This window comes from Desmodus rotundus, chromosome 12 (assembly GCF_022682495.2).
Source record: "Desmodus rotundus isolate HL8 chromosome 12, HLdesRot8A.1, whole genome shotgun sequence".
Taxonomy (NCBI): Eukaryota; Metazoa; Chordata; class Mammalia; order Chiroptera; family Phyllostomidae; genus Desmodus; species Desmodus rotundus.
In genome coordinates, this window is record NC_071398.1 from 77872494 (window position 1) to 77895798 (window position 23305).

Sequence of the window (23305 nt, forward strand, 5' to 3'; positions counted from 1 at the left end):
TGACATTTTGTGTAGGGACTTTGTGTCCCCTCACTATGCATATGTTGAAGCCCTAACCACTGCCCACCCCCCCACCCCTAGTGTGGCTGTATTTAAAGATAGGGCCTTGAAAGAAGTAATTAAGGTTAAATGAGGTCATAAAGGTGGAGCCCCAAACGGATAGGACTGGTGTGCTTATAAAAAGGAGAGAGACCAGAGACATCCCTGCTTCCATACACCAGCACAGAGGAAAGGCCAGCTGAGGACACAGCAAAAAGGCAGCCATCTGCAAGCCAGGAAAAGAGCTCTCACCAGAACCCAAACACGCTGGCAACTTGATCTTGAAATTCCAAACTCCAGAACTGTGAGAAAATAAATTTCTATAGTTTATGCCACACGGCCTGTGGTATTTTGCTATGGTGGCTCAAACTCGTATTTGGGAACTCAGGAAAAGGGTTCTGGGAGGGGACACCAGCAGACAAGCCATCTCACACATACTCCTCTGTAACCCTTCCTGTTATCAGCCCAGCAGCATGTATGGCGTGGGGTGGGACTGGACCCTGGCCTCCCCAGCCTGGCCAGAGGGAAGACATAAGATCTGCCCCTTGCCCCAGCCACGAAGAGACACTCACAAGAGTTCCCCTCACAGTCCCAGGAGCTGGTAGGAAAGAAGGGAAGAAAATACCTGAGTTCCTTCTTCGTATAAGACAGATGCTCTGCCCTGCTCAACACCCATTCATTGCTGGAATCCCACAAATCCTCCCATAGAGCTGTTCTTCCCCATTTCCCAGGTGAGACACATGAAGCTTGGAGTGATCAAATAATTACCCAGATGACCTTGGCATGAGGTAGAAGTGGATGAAATATAAATAAAGGTGAGAAACAGTCACAGCTGTAGAGAGGGCTCAGGCTCTCCAAGTGATACTCCTCTGACGAAATGTGGAGGCAAAGACGAGATTCCCGGCAGGCCCATAACGTGGTCTGTGTTTGGACAGAGCTGTTGTGGGAGGGTCCACTGTACCTGGATCTAAGAGAACCAACTTGCCAGTGCTGCTGGCCTGGGCCAACGCCTCCAGACAAAGAGAGTGAGTGATCCCATTTTAAAAGTGAAAAGTGCTTCTGTTGCAATTATCTCAAAGTGTATCAAAGCAGTGAGCTGTGCAAAGCGTAATTCCAGCCACATGGAGCATCGCAGAGCAAAGCCCTGGCATTTGATGGGGCTGCACTGTAGTGGCTCCTGCCTCCTGGTGATCAGTTAAATGGCAGGTTATTGAGAAGGTGGCGATCAGGTGTGGGAGAGTGGGGGTTACTTAATACCAAACAGTGCCAACCCTCATGGTGTCTTCCTACTCTGGGGGGATAGAAAGAAAGAGTCCTTTTCTGGGGTCTTCTGTGTCCAAAAGCCAGAATCCTGAGGTGGAGATGACCAGGATTCTGGAATTCTCTGCAGAATCTGGGCTCAGTTTTCAGACTTCCGGGCTGGAGGGTTCTATGTAGCCCCTCCACACTCGTCCTGTCTGCTTTTTTCTGTTTCCATTTTCTCCAACACCCTGCAGGCTGGCTCTGCCCCATCCCAGGCCTGAGCCAGCCCTCCCTACTTCCCAGAGTGAGAAGTCACAACTGCAGGAGGCTGTTAAGTGCAATGGCAATGGCGTGGCTGGCCTGGGAGAGCAGGGTGCACCTGCAGGAGCTGACAAGGGAGCCCGCTGGTCCCAAGGAGGTTCTCAGGCTGAGATCGGCAGACTGGCTTGTGACTGTGCCCAGTGCTCCAGGCCACTGCACCTGTGTCCCAGACCTCGAAAGTCTGGCTTGTTCTTTCCTGGTCAGCGGGTTAAAGTGTCTGACATGTCCTCAAGAGAGCCTGCGTTATCATCTTCATAACTCCTAGCACAACCCGAAACTATGTTTCTTATTTGTTCACAAGTTTCTTTTTCTCTCTCTCATGAGAATGAACGCCCCAGAGAACAAGAGCCGCGCATGTCCTAGCGGCTGCATCCATCATGCCAGGCTGCTGACACCTCGTGGGAAAACTTACCTCTGTTGAATGGACCAACACATGGCCCCCCAATTCTTTTTTCTTTTTCTTTTTTTGGATAAACATTTTGTAATTGATTTTAGAGAAGGAAGAGAGAGAGAGAGTGAAACATTGATGTGAGAGAGAAACATTGATCAGCTGCCTCCCGTATGCACTCTGACCAGAAATTGAACCTGCAAATTTTGGTGTTTGGAATGACACTGCAACCCACTGGGCAACCTGGCCAGAGCAGCCCTCTATTTCTTATCATTACTCTATTGATATAATAAGTAAAATGATGATACCGAGTACAACAGCCTTTGCCAGTTGATGATGCATCGCCTGAGTCACAGCCCATTTTCCACATAAAATGGCTCAACCTGGCTTATCTCCATTTTACAGATGAGGAAACTGAGGCTGAGAGGGTCAATGAGATTTGCCCCAGGTCACAGGGTCCATAAGTGGCAGAGCAGGGGCTCAAACAGACCTCAGCTCCCATTCTCCTTCCAGTCACATAATCTCCTCTTCTTGTGACACTCTCATCCACACAGGTGCCCACAGCAGGCGCAGGTGTGACGTGGAAGAAGGCATCTGCCACAAGCCCATGTGCATGAGGAGATGCACATAGAATGAGAGTGGCCTGTTAGGGAGACACATACAATGTGAAAGAGGGTTGGGGGGGAGACGTCAACATACAGACGACTCTGCCTAAAATGGCTGGCTTTCTGTTCTCTAAAAGCTTTCTTTTCTCCTTTTTAAAATTTTCTCAACAACCCTGACTGGTGTGGCTCAATTGGTTGAGTGTCATCCTGCAAACTGAAAAGTTGCCAGTTCGATCCCAGGTGAGGGCACATGCCTGGGTTGTGAGCCAGGTCACGGGTCAGAGTGCATACGAAAGGCAACCGATCGATGATTCTCTCTCACATCGATGTTTTTCTCCCTCTCTTTCTCTCTCCATTCCCCTGTCTCTAAATATAAATAAAATCTTTAAAATACATAAATAACATTTTTTCAACATGTCAATACATAGTTATTGAGCACCTCCCAGCATTTTGCCAGCCACTGGGAATGCAACATGAATAAAAGGAGCTTTTTACCGAGGAGTAGAAAAGAATGAAGAAAAAACTGAGGAAACTGTCTCTCCCGCCATTGATTCGCTGCTCAGGTCTATCAGTTGCTCTTGGAGCCCACTGTGCCGTATTATTAACCAAGCCAGTGATCTCATTTATCAATATCAATACTAACATTATATTTACAAAGGACCTTATAATTTTCAAAAAATCGAATATATTATTATAGTATATATTATTTAAAGAGTTTTTTCATACCTTCATAAGAACAAAGAATACTTTTATGAGGCCTGGCTCATCACAAACTCATGTAATAGTTCTGTACTAAAGCTGTGAGTTGAGAAGCCCAGCCAGACCCATGCAGACCTATGGAAAAAACAAGTTGTTGAGGTCAGAATCAAGGGCTGACCATTTCAATCCACAGCACCTCAGTTTTACTGAACTTATTTGGTTATCTGTTCCTTTTCAATAAGAAGTTAGAGGCACTAAAATGTTTACATGCCATGGCTATTTCTTTTCACCCAGATGTGAACTCTAAAAGAACAGGTTGCTGGGTTTTTATTTACTTTTGCATGCCTAGTCCCTGGCATGCTTGGTATAGTGTTGGCATAGAATTAATGTTGACTAAGTAGATACAGGAAGAACAATTATAAAGTAATGCCTTTGGTTCTGCAAATGCCTGGAGCTGCTCAGAGAAAAGGTGCCGAGTGAGAACTAAAACATCACTGCTCCTTTCAGAAGCACTGTGGGAGCGTGTCAGAGCGCTCACAAGGTCAGCAAAGTGCATGTGAAGAAAAGTGGTTCTGTCCTGGTCAGTGTGGCTCAGTCGTTTGGGCGTCATCCTGTGCACCAAAAGGTCACCAGTTAGATTCCTCATCAGGGCACATACCTAGGTTGCGAGTTTGATCCTTGGTCGGGGTGTATACAAGAAGCAACTGATGGATGTTTCCCATTCACATCAATGTTTCTCTCTCAGTTTCTGCTTCTGTTCCCCGCCTTCCTTCCTCTCTCTCTAAAGATCAGTGCATAAATCCTCAGGTGAGGGGAAAAAAAGAACAGTGGTTCTGCAAACAAGTCTATGTTTGGGGTTGCAATTGCTGCAAAGCATAACAGGTTACTGGAAGTGTAGAGTTTTGGCTGGTGGTTAGAAAAGTTTCTTGGATTCTGTTTTTTTATAGTATGAATGTACTGGTCTTCTCTGGGAAATTCCACAGAGTTCTTTTGTCCCAGTGACAGTCAAAAGCTTTGAAAGTCCTGCTCCTTTTCTGCTCGACTCGGTTGTCTAACATGAAATTATTAGGTGGGAGAGCAGTTAAGTAGTGCCCACCTATCCATGTGGGGTTATGTCCCTGATTCAGTAGTGGCTACTCGTTCTCAAATCTTGAGATCCCAAGATTTGAAGTCAGATTGCCTTGTTCTGATGCCCATTTATTGACGTATGACCTTGAGCAAGTTGCTTTATCTCCTGAGTTCTCAGATTCACTGCCTGTGAAGTGGGAATGGTAATAAGAATCACTGCTATTGGCCTGTTATCGGGGTGTATGAGTTCATACCTGCAAAGTACTTAGCACAGGGCTTGCTCACACAAATACTCCCTCCTCACCCACAGAGCCTAGAAGTCCTAAGCTGGAAGCACCTGCTCGGTTCAGATTAATGTTCTCACTGTGTGACTAAAGCTAAGTCCCTTGACCTTGATCTCAGTTTTCCCACTTGTGAAGTGGTGCCAGGTAATCCTCAAATAACACAATGCCAGCCCCTGGCAGTCATTTATAAAATAGTAACTGCTGGCTGGTGCAGCTCAGTGGATTGAGCGCAGGCTGTGAATGAAATGGTCACTGGTTCGATTCGCAGTCAGGGCACATGCCTAGGTTGAGGGCCAGGTCCCCAGTAGGGGGTGCACAAGAAGCAACCACACATTGATATTTCTCTCCCTCTTTCTCCTTCCCTCTCCCTCTCTCTAAAAATAAATAAATAAAAATCTTTGAAATAAAATAATAACTGATCATACAATGTAATAGTGGGCTGTTGGTAAAGTCTGGACACAGAGGACAGGATAGTAAAAAATCATCCATTTTGTTCCCCGAAAGCAGATAGGAGAAGCAAAAATGCATAATAGCATGCATTATCTGTGCTGTGTTGGACAGAGCTCAGATTCCCTTGATCACCACCTCTTTCCCTCTTCTTTACAGAAATATTTTCTTTTCTTTATTATTTAATTGATTTTACAGAGAGAGAGAGAAACACTGATTTGTTGTTTTACTTATTTATGCATTCATTGGTCGATTCTTGAACATGCCCTGACCAGGGTTTAAACCTGCAACCTCGGTGTATCAGGACAATGCTCTAACCAAATGATCTGTCTGGCCAGGGATCACCACCTCCTTTCCAAAAGCCCTGGTCTTCAGCTTGACGTCAAGGACAAGATGCTACACCCTGCACTTTCTAGCACTAAGAAGAGAGCACAGCGTTCATTTGGTTTCTTTGAACTTTGGGGACAAGGTGTACTGTGCTTGAGAATACCACTTCAAACTAATTATTGAGTGACACAGAAGGCTGACAGCTTCAGGTGCATCCCAGACCAAGAAAGGGCCCTGCAGCAGGTCCAGGCTGTGAACAAGCTGCTCTGGTACTTGGGCCTTTTGATCCAGCATGTCCAGTGTGCTAGAAATAGCTGTGGTAGAGAAGGATGCAGTGTGGAGTCTCTGGCAAGTTCTGGCACAGAATTGCAGCACACACCCTGAGGTTCTGGAAAAAGGTCATTCTCTCTCTGACTCTTGGGAACCATCCTGCCTGGTTTCAGAGGCTGTAAGCCCACCAAAAGGTGAAAAGGCTCCACAGCTAGGGGACCTTGGGACCATAAGCCACTAAGGAGACAAAACTTATCCTCCTGGCAGAGGCACAGCCCTTTACTTCACCTGCATGGCCTTGGGCAGGTGACTGGTTAGCCAATGACACATAAGATTCCTCAAGGGAGGGACAACCTAAGACAGGCATGGTCACGAAGGGCCATCAGGGAAGACTTAGGGGATTGTGGAGAAGGGACAAAAAACCCTCACTCCTTGGCTTTATCATAGCCTGAGTCCTCATGCTATCTGAAAAAGTTACCTAATCTCTTAGCTGCCTTGCTTCCCCCACCTGATTCAGACCTGAAACAATGCCAAAGGGGGGTGCAGCCCTGTGTCAGAACCGGTGGTTCCTGGTGGGGGGCGATCAGGCCTAAGAAAGAATTTATAAAGTCCTGTAAAACCTGCTTTGCTAAGAATGCCCTCAATTTCAATGTTAAGGGTCCAAGCACAAAATAAGTTTGTTTCCCAAGGTTTTACAGCTGATGGGCATCACCCTGTCTACCAGACCCTGACTCAAAAGGACCCCATGACCTCAGAAATATTATCTGTAAACTATACCACCTTTCACTGATATGCATCCCTATGCAAGCTAAACTCAATAAAAGCCCATTGAGAGAGAGGCTAAAACACCTTTCTCCTCTGAGATACTGGTCAGCCTTCCTCCCCAAACAGATAACATCTTGATAGAATTATTCTCATCCACGGTGCCCCAGGGTAGCGCTGTGGGCAGAGCTCCCCGACATCTGACAAAGAATTACATCTAAAAAACAGCAACTGGTATGCTATTAGGCCCTAATAAAAATGGAGTGCCTGACCAGTGGGCACCAAGTGACCATTCAACTTGATCTACCCCCATAAGCTGAATCTTATCTGACCTGTGAGTTATAAAGTTAGACAGGCAAAGCAGTCATCCATTATGTGATTGGAGTGACACCTCTGGACCAGACTGGAGCTTCTCCAGAATGTGTAAGTAAATTGCATGAGCCCTGGCTGGGTAGGTCAGTTAGTTGCCTAGTCCTCCCAATAGGCCAAGGTTGTGGGTTCAATCTCAGGTCAGGGAACAACAAAGAATTAACTAATGAGGGCCAAGATGGAGGCGTAGGTAGGTACACTTTGCCTCCTTGCACAACAAAAAGAAGGACAACAACAAATTTAAAAACAAAAAACAACCAGAACTGCCAGAAAATGGAACTGTGTGGAAGTCCCACAAACAAGGAGTTAAAGAAGAAATATTCATTCAGACTGTTTCTGGATAGAGGGGCAGAGATGGGCAGCTGGGGCAAAGAAGACAAGTGGCAAGGCAGCGGCTGGCAGACGGGGCAGTTCCACATTCACGTGCAGATAAACCAGGAGGAACAACTGGGGAGTGAGACAGCCCATGCAACCCATGGTTCCCGCATGGGAAAAAACCCTCAAAACCTCTGGCTGTAAAAACATGTAAGTGTTGCAGCAGCAGGAGAAACTCCCAGCCTCATAGGAGAGTTTGTTGGAGAGACCCACAGGGTCCTAGAACGTACACAAACCCACCCACCCAGGAATCAGCACCAGAATGGCCCAATTTGCTTGTGGGTAGTGGGGGAAGTGACTGAAAGCCCACAGAAAGCTGAGCAAGCGGAATTGTTTCCTCTCTGACCCCTCCCCCACATACAGCACCACAACACCCAAAGTGGGTTACCCCGCCCTGGCAAATACCTAAGGCTCCGCCCCTTACAACATAACAGGAGAGCTGAGGCAAAGAAATATGTCCCAAATGAAAGAACAGATCAAAGGTCCAAAAATAGAACTAAGCAATGAAGAGATAGACAACCTATCAGATGCAGAGTTCAAAACACTGGTAATCAGGATGCTCACAGAAATCGTTGAGTGTGGTCACAAAACAGAGGAAAAAGTGAAGGCTATGCAAAATGAAATAAAGAAAAATATACAGAGAACCAACAGTGACAGAAAGGAAACTGGGACTCAAATCAATGATTTGAAGCAGGAGGAAGAAATAAACATTCAACCAGAACAGAATGAAGAAATAAGAATCAAAAAAACTGAGAGGCTTAAGAACCTCCGGGTCAACTTGAAATGCTCCAACATCTGGATCATAGGGGTTCCAGAAGGAGAAGAGGAAGAGCAAGAAATTGAAAACTTATTTGAAAAAACAGTGAAGGAGAACTTCCCCAATCTGGAGAAAGAAATAGACTTCCAGGAAGTCCAGGAAGCTCAGAGAATCTCAAAGAAATTGGACCCAAGGAGGAACACACTAAGACACATTATAATTAAATTACTGAAGATTAAAGATAAGGAGAGAATCTTAAAAGCAGTAAGAGAAAAGGAGACAATTACCTACAAAGGAGTTCCCATAAGACTATCAGCTGATTTCTCCAAATAAACCTTACAGGCAAGAAGGGGCTGGAAAGAAGTATTCATAGTCATGAAAGGCAAAGACCTACATCCAAGATTACTTTATCCTTCCATTTAGAATGGAAGGGCAGATAAAGTGCTTCCCAGGTGAGGTCAAGTTAAAGGAGTTCATCACCACCAAGTCCTTATTATATGAAATGTTATAGTGAATTATCTAAGAAAAAAGATGATCAAATACACGAACAGTAAAATGACAACAAACTCACAACTATCAACAACTGAACCTAAAACAAAACAAAACAAAACAAAAACAAGCTAAGCAAACAACTAGAACAGGAACAGAATCACAGAAATGGAGAGCACATGGGGGGTTATCAGCAGTGGGGGGGAGCGAGAAAGGGGGGAAAGGTACAGGTAATAAGAAGCTTAAATGGTAGGTACAAAATAGACAGGGGAAGGTTAAGAACAGTATAGGAAATGGAGAAGCCAAAGAACTTATATGTAAAATGCATGGACATGAACTAAGTGGGGAAAATACCGGTGCAAGGTGGAGGGGAATAAAGAGGAGAAAAAAAAATGGGACAACTGTAATAACATAAGTAATAAAATATACTTAAAAAAAGAATTAACCAACAAATGCATGAATAAGTGAAACAACAAGTCAACATTTCTCTTTCTCTCCCCCCTTTCCCTTCTCTCTAAAAATCAATAAATTAAAAAAAAAATTTTAAACAAAACAAATTGCATGAGCAGGCATCCCAGACTCCCAAGTCACGTATCTTCATCGCACTACTGCTTCTGCAAGCCACATATATGCCCTCATGGGGGTTCCCAGTTGATGGTCCCATTTAGGGTGTCCCTGAAGGGCAGTGGCAAAGGGAATATTCCCAGGGGTTAGAGCTGAAAGCATTCACTGGTCATGTACTATGTACATAGGGATGGTCCAGGTTAAGGATGTGCGTGGAGTACTGGGAAGTGTTAAGTGGCTTGGCCAGTTGGTCAGAGTCTTGGAAAAAAATAAAATGGAAAGGCTGAAGGAAAAGAGGCCTGGGGAAGAGATAAGTGTATGGCAGGTCCAGGACTGGCATGCATTTCCGCAACACTGAGCAGGATAACCCACCCTGTGGACGTCAGCCAGCCTTTCTCTTTAGCCATCAGGCACCCTCGTGCTGGAACAATGGGCTGACAAACAGCAGACTTGGTTACAAGATGGAGGCTTTGCATGGGCCCAAGATCATCGGAGCCGTCTCACCGAGGTTGAGAGCTACTGCTGAGTGTCCAGCTTGCTCACAAGAGAGATTGACACTGAGCCCTATTACTTAGTAGGGGGAGAAAACATCCAGCCACACAGTGGCATGTTGCTTAGAGTAGCCCCCCTATCCCTTTTGAGGGGGCAGTGATTTGTCCTTATCAGAATCCGTAAGAACTCCAGCATTACCCATGTGCTTACAGAATGTCTGCTCTCAGTATGGTGTCCCACATCTCAGTGCCTCAGGCCAAAGAAGTCATTGTGCAGTAAAGAGGCACACCACAGGCTCATGACTACAGGATCTACTGGTCTTACCCTGTCACCCCAAATTAATCAGCTCTGTAGAACGATAAAATGGCCTATTGAAGGCTCAGGCACTGTCTCGGGAACAACCCTTTATGGAGTCAGAGCTCTCTCCTCCAGGAGGCACCTCTCAGTCCCCTTTCCATCACCTGGGGGCTGGGACCAAGTGTAAGGCAACAGTTTTTATAGAAGGGAAGAGGGAGCAGGCAGCTCAGGAGGAGGTGAATGAGGCCTCGGGTATGGCTGGGCCAGCAGTAACCGCTTCAAAAAGTGCTCCCCTGCCCAGAGCAGGCAGGGAAGTGGCTCTCCAGGCTGAGTCGGGAGCCCAAACTCCTTCCCCGGAGCAAGGCAGCATGTAATACGGCCTGGTGCCCTGCAGCCACATAAACTACTGCTGGCAGCCTCGGCGCCAGCTTCCCCTCTAGTCACATCTTCCCCTCGGCTACCCCACGTACCACTTCCATCTTCTGTGCATTTGCACATGCTTGTCCCTCTTCTAGAAACACCCTTCCCCATCTTCCTCAACCCTACGTATCCTCCACAACTCAGCTCAGTCTCCTCTTTGACATCCCCACTCCTATGCACACAGCCACACACACCAGGCTAGAGTGGGGGCCTCTGAGTTAGACTCCAGTAGCATCATCCACACCATTAATTTGCCACAATAAGTATCTATTGGCAAGTCCGTCCTCCCCATCGGCCGTTTTGAGACACAATCCTTTTTCTCTCTGGGTTCTGCACATCAAGAACAGTGCCCGGCACATAGTCATGGACCATTGACCTAAATCACAGTGAAATTAGTAAACGATCTGGATTTTAGTTCCCAACTCTGCCACCAACTTCGGAGCCACTGAAAGACCGCGGCCAAGGCACTTCTCTGAGCTTTAGTTTTCCCTTCTGGAAAATGGGGATAATGTTCCTGGTCCCCTTCTCATTTGTGAGGAATCAAGTGAGAAAGAAATAGCAGAGACAGAAGCCCACCCGAGTTTAAGACGTCAGCGTTGAAGTTACTAACAACTTCTAATAATAGTGTTACTACTAACAACAGTCTGCCTGGTTGGAGGAAATTCTCCCTCCCTTCCTCCAGGATTGCCTGGTTTGTCCTAACCCAGCTCTGCTATCCGCTGGAGGAGGCAGCCAGGCCCCCTTCTCTTTATCCTTTGTCTCACAGATTGCATATGACCTCAGAATGTCCTTCCAAAAGTCGGACCCACATCCATCCCATTGCAGCCCTGCCCGCTCCCTCCCCAGGTGTCCTAAGAGCATTATCCTGAGTACAAATTTCTGAGCAGAGGGTCCAAATCCTGAGCACCTTCTAGGGTTTATCCTTCTGAGGTTGACATCCCCACTGCCACTGCTCAGAGCAGAAGCTGAGAGACAGAGGAAGAGAAGTCCCAGTCTGTAGTGAGGGAGTAAAGAAAGACTCGGGAGGACCCAGGTCAGACAACAGTAAGGACTTCCGAACACCCAGACACAGTGTGACACAAATATGCACCACAACCACCTTCAGCTGCCTGGCTTCCGGGGGAGGGACAATTGTCTTAGGCTTTCCATGACGCGAGTCCCCTGCTAGGGCTAGAGCTGTCGGTAAAGCCACATTTCCTGCTCCAGGGTCTGAGGTGAGAGGAGAGTTGCTGAGTGTGCACACCTTTTGAGAGCGCAAACACATACCCTGCTCCCCGGGCTTCCTCTCAGGCTGCCCCCACGGAGTTCTCCCTGGCCAAGATAGGCCCCCAAGGTAAGTGTGATGTGGAAGAATGTGGGTGGGAGGGGAAAAGACCCCCACAGCCTGCTCTCTCCTGGGCCAGAGCCCCACCCCAAGCCAGAGCTGGCAAGGCTGACTGCAGGGTGCCCACAACCCCTTCTCCTCTGGGACTGCAGGTCTGCTCAGCCCTAGAACAAGGGGTCTGCTGTGTGCTCTTTAGGGGGGAGGGCAGAGAAAGCAGGAGGGATGGGGGAAGCCAGAGGACCCTGGGCCAGAAGAGGGACCTGCACTGAAGAGATCTGGCTCTCCTCTCCAATTGTGGGACTGGGTTCCAGGACACTAGAAGGCCAGATGACATCCAGCTCCCTTTTCTGGTGCCCAGTTTCCCCAACAAGCCACTCAGCTGCCTCAGCCCCTCTGTCCCTCCTTGGCTCCATACTTTTCTCTGAGAAATCCACCCCTGCCATTGTCCTACCTGTACTTCTCCTGCTGACATAACTGTCCCTGTCCTCCAGGTTCCTGGTCAAAAGCATGCAGGGCACCTCTAAGCCTGGGGAAGGGGTGAGCAGCAGAGAGAGGCAGTCCCTCGCTGAGAAGTCCTACCTGTTTTCTTTGTGCTAACAGGGAGCCACGAAAACCCTACCCAAGCCTTCAGCACCTTCCAGCCCATGGAGTTGACCTACAAAAGCTGCCAGGGCCTGGGCTTGCTTCCGGTGCCCAGACTCCAGGCCCTGACGGCTGAGGAGGCCCAGTTCATCCCTAGAACCCCGGATGTCCACACTGGGGTGAGTGGGAACCTGGGTCTGCAGCCCCTTCATCTGCTCTCAAGCCTCCCATGGGTGAGGACTTACAGATGAACAAATGCCAATGGGGAGAAAGCAGGAGTGACCTGGGACTGTCTACAGGGATAGCTCACAGAGGGAGGAAAAGAAGATGGGAGGTCCCTTCTTCATGTGCTGAACTGCCCTGCCCACTCATTGCTCCTCTGTCCCTGGGAAGCTCAGGTTGAGTCCCCAGGTGGCCAAGGTACAGTGTATCAAGTCTCAGAAACGGGCATCTGCATCTTTGTCCATGACCTTCATTTGCCTAGCACACCCCCATCGCAGTCCTTCTAGCTCACCCAGTTGTTTGGGAATCCTCCCTGCCAACCAGTTCAATCTGCCACTGTAGGGTGGGCTCTCCCTTATTCCAGACTCTGGGGTGACCTCCTGCTTCATCTCCCTTCATCTTCCAGGCCAGGGTATGACTTCCGGTCCATCTGGAAGGCCTCACCCCATTTGAGCACAATCTGACAGCTTACTGCTACTGGTATAAAGGCCCCCCAGGATCCAGTGACAAGTAGAAAAATTCCCTAGAAACCAAAACAGCTGGAACCGAAGAAGGGATTTAAGTCAGACCTTGGGAGGGACTTTCTGGGCAATGATACTTAAAATAGGCAACTGCAATGGGGGGCTGGGAGCTTCCTCCTCCAGCCCAGGAGGGTCTGGAGATGAGGAGGAGAAGGTGGCCACTGGCTTGGCATCAGAAGTCCCACTAATCATGGCTGCTTTCCCTCCTTGAATTCCTCCCCTAACCAGGCATCTTCCCAGGCCCTGGGGGCTGCCCCCAGCCCAGAAGACACTGGAAGGGCTGAGGAGGTGCCTAGGGAAGGAGGCCAGTCCCTGAAGGCCGAGACCCGGGCTTGGTTCCAGAAGACCCAGGCCCAGGGGCTCCTGCAGCATGGGGCAGCCCCTCCTTGGTTCCATGGCTTCATCACTCGGAGGTGAGTTGCAGAGGAGGAAAGAGGCCCAGAAAGGGGCAGGAACAAGTCCTGGGTCCCTCAGCCAGTCAGGAGTTAATTGGGGCTCCCATCCAGGCTGTGCCTCCTGGAGGTTCCCAGGCCATTCACTAAGGCATCTCTCCTGGAGGAGATCATTGGAGAGGCTCCAGCCTGACCCACCCTGTGCCTCAGTTTCCCCTCTGTAGGCTCAGTTATCCTCCTGTATCTAAGGTCTCTAATCCTCATGGTTTCCATGTGTCTCAGGCTCTCTCACCCCTTCTTTACCTCTGGCTCACCCAGCCCTCCTCTTTCATCCCTCCCTTGCAGTTCCTCCCTCCTCCTCCATTTCTCAGCTTCACTTCTGTATCTCTGTTCACCATCTCCCTTCAGCTTGACTTCTGTCATCTAGAAGTCTATTAGATCCCTGTTGTTGCAGCCACCGCACCAACAACAGAACCGCCATCACCCCAGCTCCCCTTCAACCCTGCCCACCCGCCCCAACACACCACCAGCTGCCCTTCCAGGCTGGGGCCGGGAGGAGAATGCAGGGCTGGAAGTCGTCCTGGGTGAGACCCCTGGGTTCCATCCACGACCAGGCGCTACAGTGGAAGAGTAGCGCCCACAGCCTCTGGCCCATCTCCACCCTTCTCCAGCCACTTCAGTCCGCTTAGTTGGGTCTGGGGGTCCCCACGGGAGCCCGGGCAACACGGGGCAAGGCTGGAAGAGTCAGAGCAGCATTCTGTCTCTTCTCCATCACCCAAAGGGAGGCCGAAAGGCGGCTGGAGACCAAGCCGCAGGGATGCTACTTGGTGCGGTTCAGCGAGAGCGCTGTGACCTTCGTGCTGACTTACAGGTGAGGGGCGGTACCCCGCACCGGGTGACCAGGAAGCGGGACTTCGGGCTAATCCGAGGGGCGGAACTGGGTACAGAAGTTGGTTGTGGGCAGAGGTCTTGACTGCTCGCAGGAGCCAAGCTGTTCGTTCAGCCGCTCCCCTTCCTCCTCCCCACCCCCACATCTGAGAGTGGGACCTCCTGGGGCCGGGGCTGGAGGTGGGTAGGGACCACGCCTCGTGCTGGTGACCCTGGCCCGGAGAGTTGGGCCTGTGGGGGAGCGGGTCTGATCCCGACTGGCGCCCTCCAGGAGCCGGGCTTGCTGCCGCCATTTCCTGCTGGCCCAGCTCGGGGACGGACGCCACGTGGTGCTGGGCGAGGACAGTGCCCACGCGCGGCTGCAGGACCTGCTGCGGTACTACACGGCGTCCCCGCTCAGTCCCTACGGGGAGACGCTCAGCCAGCCCCTTCCCCGCGAGGTACGCCACCCCCCCCCAACACCTTGGCCCTGACCCTGACTCTGACCCTCACCGGGGGGCCCAGGCCAGCCCCCCTCCTCACCCAGAGCCCAGGCCAGAGGACCGCGGCGGCAGGCACTTTCTCACCCCGACAAGACTGCCAGCCGTGCCTCCCTTGCCCACATCCCTCCGCGGGAAGCCCTTTGAGAAAGATCATGCTGTGGGAGGGGTCCTTGAAAGACCAATCCAGCCACAAAGAGAAGGCACATGGGTCGCTTGTTTTTGTTTGTGTGTACATTTGTTTTTAATTAAGAGATATTTACTGAGTACCCAGAATGTACCAGATGCTGGCAGGTTCTGGAAACAGAGCCATGGAAAGACAGACGGGTCCCAAACCCCCAAAGCTTACTTACCAGCAGCAGAGAGAGAGAGAAATACTGAGAACCAAGTGTGAGGGTGTGATGGGAGGAGGTACAGAGTAGGGGAGCTGTGTCAGGGGGTGCCTCTCTGAGGGCCTTCAGGCAGTTCTGAGGGACCACTCTGCAGGGATTGGTCTGGGCACTGGAAAAATAGCAGTAAACAAAACTGACCAAAATATCCCGGACTTCATGGAGCTTACATTCTAAGTGAGAGGAGACAAACGAATACGCAATACAGATTACTAATGGATAATATGTAATAACATATTCAGTAATGGTAAGTAAGTGCTAAGAACTAAAAACAAGCAGTAACAGGGAGTGACAGTTTGGGGCTATCTTCCATAGAGACATCAGGGAAGGCTGCTCTGGTAAGGGGACATTTGAACCGAGCCCTGAAGTAAGGGAGGGAGCCGTGCAGACAACCAGAGGAAAAACCCTCTCGGCAGAAGGAACAGCAAGAGCAAAGGCCCTGAGGTAGAGAGATGTTTGGTGTGTTTGAGGAAGCTAGCAGGGTGGAAAGGTAGGAAATGAGATCGGACGGGTGGAGGGAGGAGGCCCTGCAGACTCTAGTAAGGATTTGGGATTTTATGCTGAGTGAGATGTTATGGTGAGATGTTATGGTGCCAGACAGTTAGAAGTGAGGGTGACACGGCCTGGCAAGTGCGGGAGAGGCGAGGGTGGCCAGATGGAGGCTACTGCGATGCGTCAGGCGAGATGAATGCAGGCTGGACCAGGATGGCAGAGGCAGAGGGCTGAGGAGGTGGGATGCTGGGTCTATTTTGAAGGTGGGTTGAAAGGGTTTTTTGTAGGACTGGATAAGAGTGTAAAAAGATGAGCTCTCACTGACTGAGGGGAGGAAACTGCAGGAGGAGCAAGCCTAGGGCTGGTGGAGAACAGGAGGTCAGTTTTGATATGTACAGTTTGAGATATCCATTCGCTATCCACGTGGAGATGTCAGGTAGGCAGTTGGAATACCTGAGCCTGGAGTTTGGGACACGGGTCTGGACTAGAGATAAATATTTGGGTCATCAGCATGTAGCTGGATTGACTCTAAAGCCTTCAGGAGGGGTGAGAGTGAGTGTAGATAGAAAAGAAAGGACTGCCAAGTCTTCAGCACTTAAAGTTTGCAGATGTGAGGGAGAACCTACAAAGAAAATTGAAAAGGAGCAGCCAGAGAGAGGAGAAAACCAGGAGAGGGCGATGGCCTCGAAGCCAAGCAAAAAAAGCAAGTCAGGGAAGAGCAGGTGCCTAGAGGTCCAGAAATGACCACTGGACTTAGCCAAGAAGTCATTGGTGACCTGGGCAAGAATGGTTTCTTGGAGCTTGATTGGAATCAGTTCAAAGAAGCAGTAACTGTCTATGGGTGACCCTTTTGTGGAAGTTCTTGAGGAACAGGAGGAGACCTGAAGATTCTGGAGTGGCAAGAATGGTGTGGGACAGCCTGGAGGTGAGGGGAGCCAGCTGGAACTGACAGAGCTGAAGGCGGACCTGCTGCAGACCAAGCTCTGTGACTGGGTCTCAGAGGGTCCGACACTCAAGCTCTCTGCAGTTTAGACTTTATCTGGGAGCAGCGGGCCGCCTCCAAAGTGTTGCTAGGAGAGTTTCTGCAGGCTCACCACCCACAGAGTTGGAGAATGGTTTGCCAGGGCAAGATAATGCAAGGGCAAGATTTAAGAGGCCTGGAGTGGGGTGGTGGCTGTGGGCATGGAGAGAAGCGTGCAGATGTAAAAACACTGAGGCAGTGAAAGGAGCAGGGCGGTGTTCACCAGATGTGGGTACGGAGGGGTCAAGGTTGGCTCCTAAGGTGCTGTGTGGCAGCAGGGTGGAGGTGATACTTTTTATTCATAAAGGGAATGTGAGAGAGGAGGGGTCGGGGCAGGGAATAAGAATTCTGATTTGGATCCATGAAGCCTGCAGTGCTTGTACACCTCTGGGTGGAGACATGCACTTGGTGGACAGACGGCAGGAGCACAAGACAAGCCCCACGGCCAGAGCACACCAGCAGAAGCGGGCGTGTGGGAGCAGTCCCGACCCCAGGGCTAAGTGCCGAACTAAAAGCACACCTGTTATGGGAGAGAACTGTCCCCCAGTAAGACTCATCTCCCCTGAGGCAGTCTCTCTGCCCTAAAATATCTGGCTTATATCTCCATAGAGTACTCCTCTGGGACCTGCAGAAATAAACATAGGCTCAGTAGACTTGGAGGCTCAGTAGACAGCACGCCAAAAATTTTAGGCTAAAAACTTCTCAAGCCTTGTTGCATTTTTACAACCACAGGCACAAGGGAGGCCTGTCTGGCCCTGTGTGCCAGATGAAATCAAGTTTAACACTAGATAATGCCTGTGACCAGAGCTATACCCCTCCCTGCCCTCCGTCGCCCTGCCATCTCTACACCCTCTTCTTCAGGCAGGGAACCCAGCACTGGCCAGATTCCTATGCCCCCCCCTCGCCCCCCGTCTTCCACCTGGGCCGGTTTACTTTGTCCTCCTAGATCGCCTGCCCATCCCTACCCACCAGCCATCCGCCCTCAACCAAGTCTCTCAAGCCTTCTTTTTTTGCTGCAGACTCCTGAGCCTGCAGGACTTTCCCTAAGGACTGAAGAATCAGACTCTGGAAGCAAAAGCCAGGACCTACACCCCCAGTACAGCCCAGTTCTCAAAAAGGAGAATCCCAGAGTCCCCACACAGAAAGAGGGGAACGGCGAGACAAAGGAGGTATTGGGCTGGAGGATCCTGGAGCAGGCCAGGCCGGAGGGAGGCGAGGGAGGGGAGACAAAAAGCAGGCAGCAGCCTGCAAGGAGTGGGGCCTGGGAGGGGCGGGGTCTGCAGAGGGCACAGGCTCCTACCTGGGTTGCTCTGACCCACTCTCCTCCCCAACTGCCGCCTTCTCTCCTAGCCGCCTAGGCCCAAGCCTCCTGTCCCCGCCAAACCTCAGCTACCCCCAGAAGTCTACACAAGCTCGACTCCAAGACCCCGCCCGGCCCTGCCCCCCAAGCCCTCCAACCCCATCTACCATGAGCCCGATGAACCCATAGCCTTCTACGCCATGGGCAGGGGCAGCCCTGGGGAAGCCCCCAGCAACATTTATGCCGAGGTGGAAGTGGCAGTGCCCTCAGGGAGTGAGGACCCACCGTGCATCCTCCAGCACCCGGTCCTCTGGAAGTGCTGGTCCAGGCCTGTCCCAGGAAGCCAGGTAAATGGGAGTACAGGGAAAGCTAGATCCCAAGAAGGACTTTCTGAAAGCTAGTTTGAGAAAGATTCAGATTGGATACCTTGGTCAGGGTGAAGGTCAGAGGTCTGAGGCCCAGAGATTGCTCCCTCTCTTCTCCCTGGAATCACTGGGGCCCTTTGTCAAGTCCCAGCCCTCTCCCCCCCCCCCCCGCCCCCCCAGCAGTTCATCCCTTCCTAACTCACAGAGAAAAGAGAGGGCCCAGGCAAGTGCCCCTTCCCCTTCCCCCACCAGAGCCTGTGTTTTGGTTGGTGTCCGTCTCACCCAGCTGGTCTTCTTTAAATCCACCTGAGACCTGCCCCACCCTGTGTCGTGAATCTCAGCCTCACCCACCCTCTCCTCCCCAGTCTGGATTGGGCCCCCAGCTCCCACTCCCTCCCTTCAGCCTTCATCGCCCTGCCCCGTGTGAAGAAGAGGCTCAGAGTCCCTTGTGTCATCTCAGATGGGCACCTGCACTGTCCCACCCCACCCCCAATGCTCACCCCCTCTCCTTTTTTTTTTACAGCATTTATTTATTTATTTATTTATTTATTTTTAGAGAGAGGGAAAGGGAGGTAGAGAAACATCTATCAGCTTCCTGACTTCCTCTTGCATGCCCCCAGCTGCGGACCTGGCATGTAACCCAGGCATGTGCCCTGACAGGAAATCGAGCCAGAGACCTTTCCGTTTGAAGGCTGGTGCCCTCCACTGCGCTTCACCAGCCAGGGCCCCTCTCCCTTCTCCAGCCCTCCGCCTCCCCAGTCTTCTCACCGACCAGTTCAAGTCAGATCTCATGGGATGTGTCAGGCCCAGCGGGCTGCTCCCACCCTGTCCCTTTGCCTCCAGCCCCCTCAGGCCCTTCCCACCTCTCCCCCTGCTGGTACCCCAGACTCCCCTTCACCCTTGTATCTGGTTATACTCACCCACACCCTTGCCACCTGCTGCCATCCTAGAGCTGATGTCACCAGTCCATTTCTGCACCCAACTTCTCTCCAGGCTTCTGCTCGACTCCCCAGTGTCCCACGTCTCTCACATTCAACACAGCCAACACTGCCCTCACCCTCGCTCCCCAGATTGCCCCTCCCATGTTTCCTGCCCGGATATCCAACCATCCAAGCCAGAATCCTAGGGCTCCTTCCACATCTCCCTCTCTTCACCCCCATTCCTCTGTAAGTCGCTGATTTCTTCTGGGCCTCTTCCCAGATTTATTTTTCCTTTCCCCGGTTTCAAGCCCCTTCTGATCATCTCTTATCAGAACTTTTCCAAGAACTTCTTAACTCTTCTCTAACCACCAGTCTTGCCACTTCTGATCCACTCTGCCCCAAGGGTGCCAGAATGGTCTTTCTAAAACAGCTGCCTGGCCCATGAGGCCCTCCACACTCAGAGGGAAGTGCATGGGGAGGGTGCCACCTCCTCAGTCTTATCACCTCTCCTCCCAGAACTATTCATGCTTCTCCAAATACACCAAGTGGTTTCAAGCCTCCTGGGGTTTGCCCGTGCCAGTCCCTCTGCCTATACCAACTTCCTGCAAGTACAATCTCCTGCTGCTTGGGAAACTTCTAGTCACCCTATGAGCTAGCTTGCACCTCTTCTCCTCCGGAAAGACTTCCCTGACCTGACCATAGAGCCATCCACTGTGCTTTATACACAGCAGCCACACCACTGAGCAGCCGGGACATGGCTTCCCTTTGCCCAGCAGAGTGAGTTCTGTGAAGGCTGGGGCTAGGGCCTATTCTTCTCTGTTTCCAGAGCACCCAGCACAGTGCCTGACACGGAGCAGGTGCTCAGGAAATGTTGGTTGAATGAATGAGCGGGATTTAGCCCTCCTTTGTGCAGGCCAACATCTGTTAAGACCGGATGTCTTGGTCCTTGAGGCTGCAGGTAGGCCTAAGAGGCAGAAGGTAGAGAATGTGACCTAAGATTGTCCTCTTCTCTACAGAATCCAGGTGGCCGGCAACTACATTCTGAAAATTCTGCAACCGAACAAGGCTCTCCCGTGCGCCGCCAGCCCCTGCCTCTCCGGGGACACAGCCTCCCTCATACCCTTTCTAGACAGGTCCTTCAGGACAGAGGACAGGCGTGGCTTTCCCTGGGGCCTCCTCAGTAGCCAGTGATTCTGAGCAAGGATAACCTGGAACATCTGGTCCAGAGACTTCACACACACCTGGGTGCCCTTCTCAGGAAATGTGGATGGAACAAACTGTAGGTGATCAAAGCTGGAAAGGACCTCAGCATCACCTATTACAAAGATGGCAAAAAGGTGTCACCTTGCATGCCAGCGCCAATCCATTGGTCTTTGCTGCCCGGGTCACTGCATTGGAAAAGTTGTTAAGGTCATATCTGAACTCAGCAGAAAAGAGCACTGTGATTGATTAGTGATGTCTGCTATGGGTGAGGGAAGGAAGAGGAACAGCATCTATTTTTGCCCTTCCTGATCAAGTCCAGCTTTCTCACTGCGCAGATAAGTAAACGAAGCCAGAGTGGGATAGTGACTTGCCAAGGTCAAGGACTGGAACACAGGCCTCCTGGTTCCCTGGTTTAAGCTCTGTTCCTGACCCCACATCCACTAAGTCTTCACAGGAACTATCAGAAACTTCCTAAAATAGGAAATCTCTCTGCTCTCCAGAGTTCTACCGCATTGGGTCCTGGGTGCTGGATCCCTTCCTCAGATCCCAGTATAGCCCTGTTACCCTGACAGGTCTGGGATCCCACAAAAAAGCGCAGAGGTTGGAGGAGCAATTGTGGAATCCACTTCCTATTAGGGACACACCCACCGGTTCCCTCCCAGACTCCTCAGTGATTGGTGCTCCTCTAAAGACGTGGGCTAGCAGGGCCCTGCTGCCTCCCGCTGCCCTGGCCTCTCCTCGTGGAATCTGATTTCCTTGGCCCTCTGAGCCTTTGGGTCTGGGCCCTGGTCCAATGCTGCTGTTGTCTGAGGGTTGGTTTGTCGAGAACAGATGTTAGAACTTGTTTGTTGATTCTTGTCTGGCTAATAAATCATCGCCAACCACTTCCCCCTACAGGGATCCAAGTACTCCAGGCTCCTTCTATGTCTGCCTCTCACATTATGGAAGGGCAGGTGTTTGAGCTGTTACTGCAGTGGAAGGGAGAGGGGCCTGGGGGTCAAGAGACACCTGGGCAAGGATCACAAATCTGTGGGCTGGGGGCCAGGAGACACTGAGACAAGGGACACAGACCTCTCTCTGCAAAGTGTTCCTTCCCTAACTGGGTTGGGCTGGGCAGGCAGCCAGAGAGAGAGAGGGGTGACTGTATCTCCTGTGGATGCCAGGAAAGGAAGACGAGCAGGGAGGGAAGTTGTTGAGGGTAGCCCCTGCACCTCCTTCCCCACCCCCCTGCCAAGCACAGGCCTGAGAAGGGGAGAGTGCACCGTTAGCCTGTGTGCGTGAGCCCTTACAGGTTGAGGAGCCCCCACAGTGGCTCCAAAACTCCTCTGTGCTTTCCCAGCAAGGTCAAGGCCATAGGCTTTTGCCTTAGTCAGGACTCCAGTTCTCTTCCCTGTCCCTCTTGTGAGATATCCTTCCCCTCTCTGCCCAGACCCACTTCAGGGCAGCCTCCTGCCCCACTGCAGAGCTCCAGACTCGGGGCTTTAACCACCTGGAACAATCTGCCCTGGGTCCTATTTTTGTCTCAGATTGGGGGCTTTTCAAGGCAGTATTGTGTCTGCCCCTGGATTACCCTCAAGGCTCAGGACAGAGACTGTCCCCACCCCCTACACTTTGCCCTAAGGCCACTCAGGCCCAGGTACTCCAGTGGCCCCATCTCTGCAGCCCATTTAAGGTAATCAGTGCTTATCAGGGTCCCTTTTCTGCTAGAGGCATAGAAGTCCCCCAGACCCTTTCCTGAAGCCATGTCCCCTAAGCCTAGCTGCTGCGAACCACACCACCCCCAGCCTGGTGCAGGTGCCAGCTCCAGTGACAGGCGAATTCCCCTCCTTTCCACTCCAGTGCTAATCAGCTTAAGGAGAAATTCGGTTGCTGAGTCAACAGAGCTGGGGTTCCACTTCCTGCTGTCTAAACTCCCTCCCAGCAAGAGAAGAGATGGGGAGGGCAGGGAGCAGATGGTGTGCCGAAATCAGAGGCTGAAAGTGCAAGAAAGGTCTCAGATTAGACTCAGGATGTCACCCAGTGGCTGATTCCTTGTGGCAAGGGGAGGGGGCAGAAAAAGGAGTTCATACTCTACGGCAAGAGCTGGAAATCAGAAAGTCAGAAAACAGGATGGACAGGTGCAGGGAGGAGGCAGAACTAACTGCATCGTGATCCACTTGGTGTTTCTGGAGGGAAGCCTGCTAGAGGAGGGCCGAGTGGGACGCAGTGACTCTCTCTCTCCGGCTTCACAGCTCGGGGTGGACTCACTGAAGGGGTCAGGGAGAACCCAGATGATGGCATCACGAGCCCTGGGTCCCTGCTGTAGCACTGTGCGAACTAGCTAGGTAACCTTTGGCAGGAAAACCTTTTCTCCGCATCACTGTTCCCCACATTCCTTTGAAGTGGAGGTGTAATGCCACCTTATTTGCACACAGGACTCCTGTACAGATCAGATGAGATGATCCAATGAAGGGCATGGCAGAGCAGGGCTGCTGGGGCTTAAAGGGACTTCAGACCCTTTGTGACTATTTGGTTCAACTAAATAGGAAACTGAGGTCTAGAGAGCGGAGGTGACAGTGAGTTGCCAGCAGTCAGACCCAGATCTTGCCATCCCAATCCAGGGTTCCCCCTTATACACAGGGCCCCTCTGCTAAGCAAGAGTAAGATCCTCATCCTCCCGAGGACTCCAGCTGCAGACCCAGCCCTGAACAAGGTGGTGGAGGCTCCCTTCCCCTCACCAAACAGGGGTCCCCTAGCACCATCCTGCTAACTTCACTCCCAAGCTAAGCCCTGGGGCTACGGTGAGACCTCAGAATGAAGGTAACTTTCACAGAAAAGTAGCTGGAGCCACGGTGCTGAGGGTGGGGCATTTCCCAGCTAACCCAGTCTTCCCCTGGGCATCCCATCCCTACCCCTGCCTCCCGCGGGCAGGGGACTCTATGGCTCAGCCCTGAGATCTGAGAGGAGTCTCCCACCCCCCAGGCCCAGGTCCCCTTCAGAGCCTGCAGTTCAC

At 51.2% G+C, this 23305-nt stretch overlaps 1 protein-coding gene across 1 annotated transcript; it reads left to right on the top strand.

Moving 5' to 3' along the window:
- Nucleotides 1-11417: 11417 nt before the first annotated feature.
- SH2D2A (SH2 domain containing 2A) lies at nucleotides 11418-21200 on the top strand. Its single transcript, XM_024572420.3, has 8 exons — nucleotides 11418-11548; nucleotides 12140-12300; nucleotides 13093-13277; nucleotides 14038-14127; nucleotides 14416-14584; nucleotides 17545-17694; nucleotides 17876-18172; nucleotides 20127-21200. The coding sequence occupies exons 2-8, from the start codon at nucleotides 12184-12186 to the stop codon at nucleotides 20292-20294; spliced, it is 1176 nt and encodes a 391-aa protein (XP_024428188.3). The 5' UTR covers nucleotides 11418-11548; nucleotides 12140-12183; the 3' UTR covers nucleotides 20295-21200.
- Nucleotides 21201-23305: the final 2105 nt, after the last annotated feature.

Bases quoted from the DNA above. Each gene is read 5' to 3' on its own strand.
- SH2D2A (XM_024572420.3), top strand. From the start codon at position 12,184: ATGGAGTTGACCTACAAAAGCTGCCAGGGCCTGGGCTTGCTTCCGGTG. The intron at 12,301-13,092 runs GTGAGTGGGAAC...TCCCCTAACCAG, and splicing joins CCCCGGATGTCCACACTGGG to GCATCTTCCCAGGCCCTGGG. The intron at 14,585-17,544 runs GTACGCCACCCC...TTTTTGCTGCAG, and splicing joins GCCAGCCCCTTCCCCGCGAG to ACTCCTGAGCCTGCAGGACT.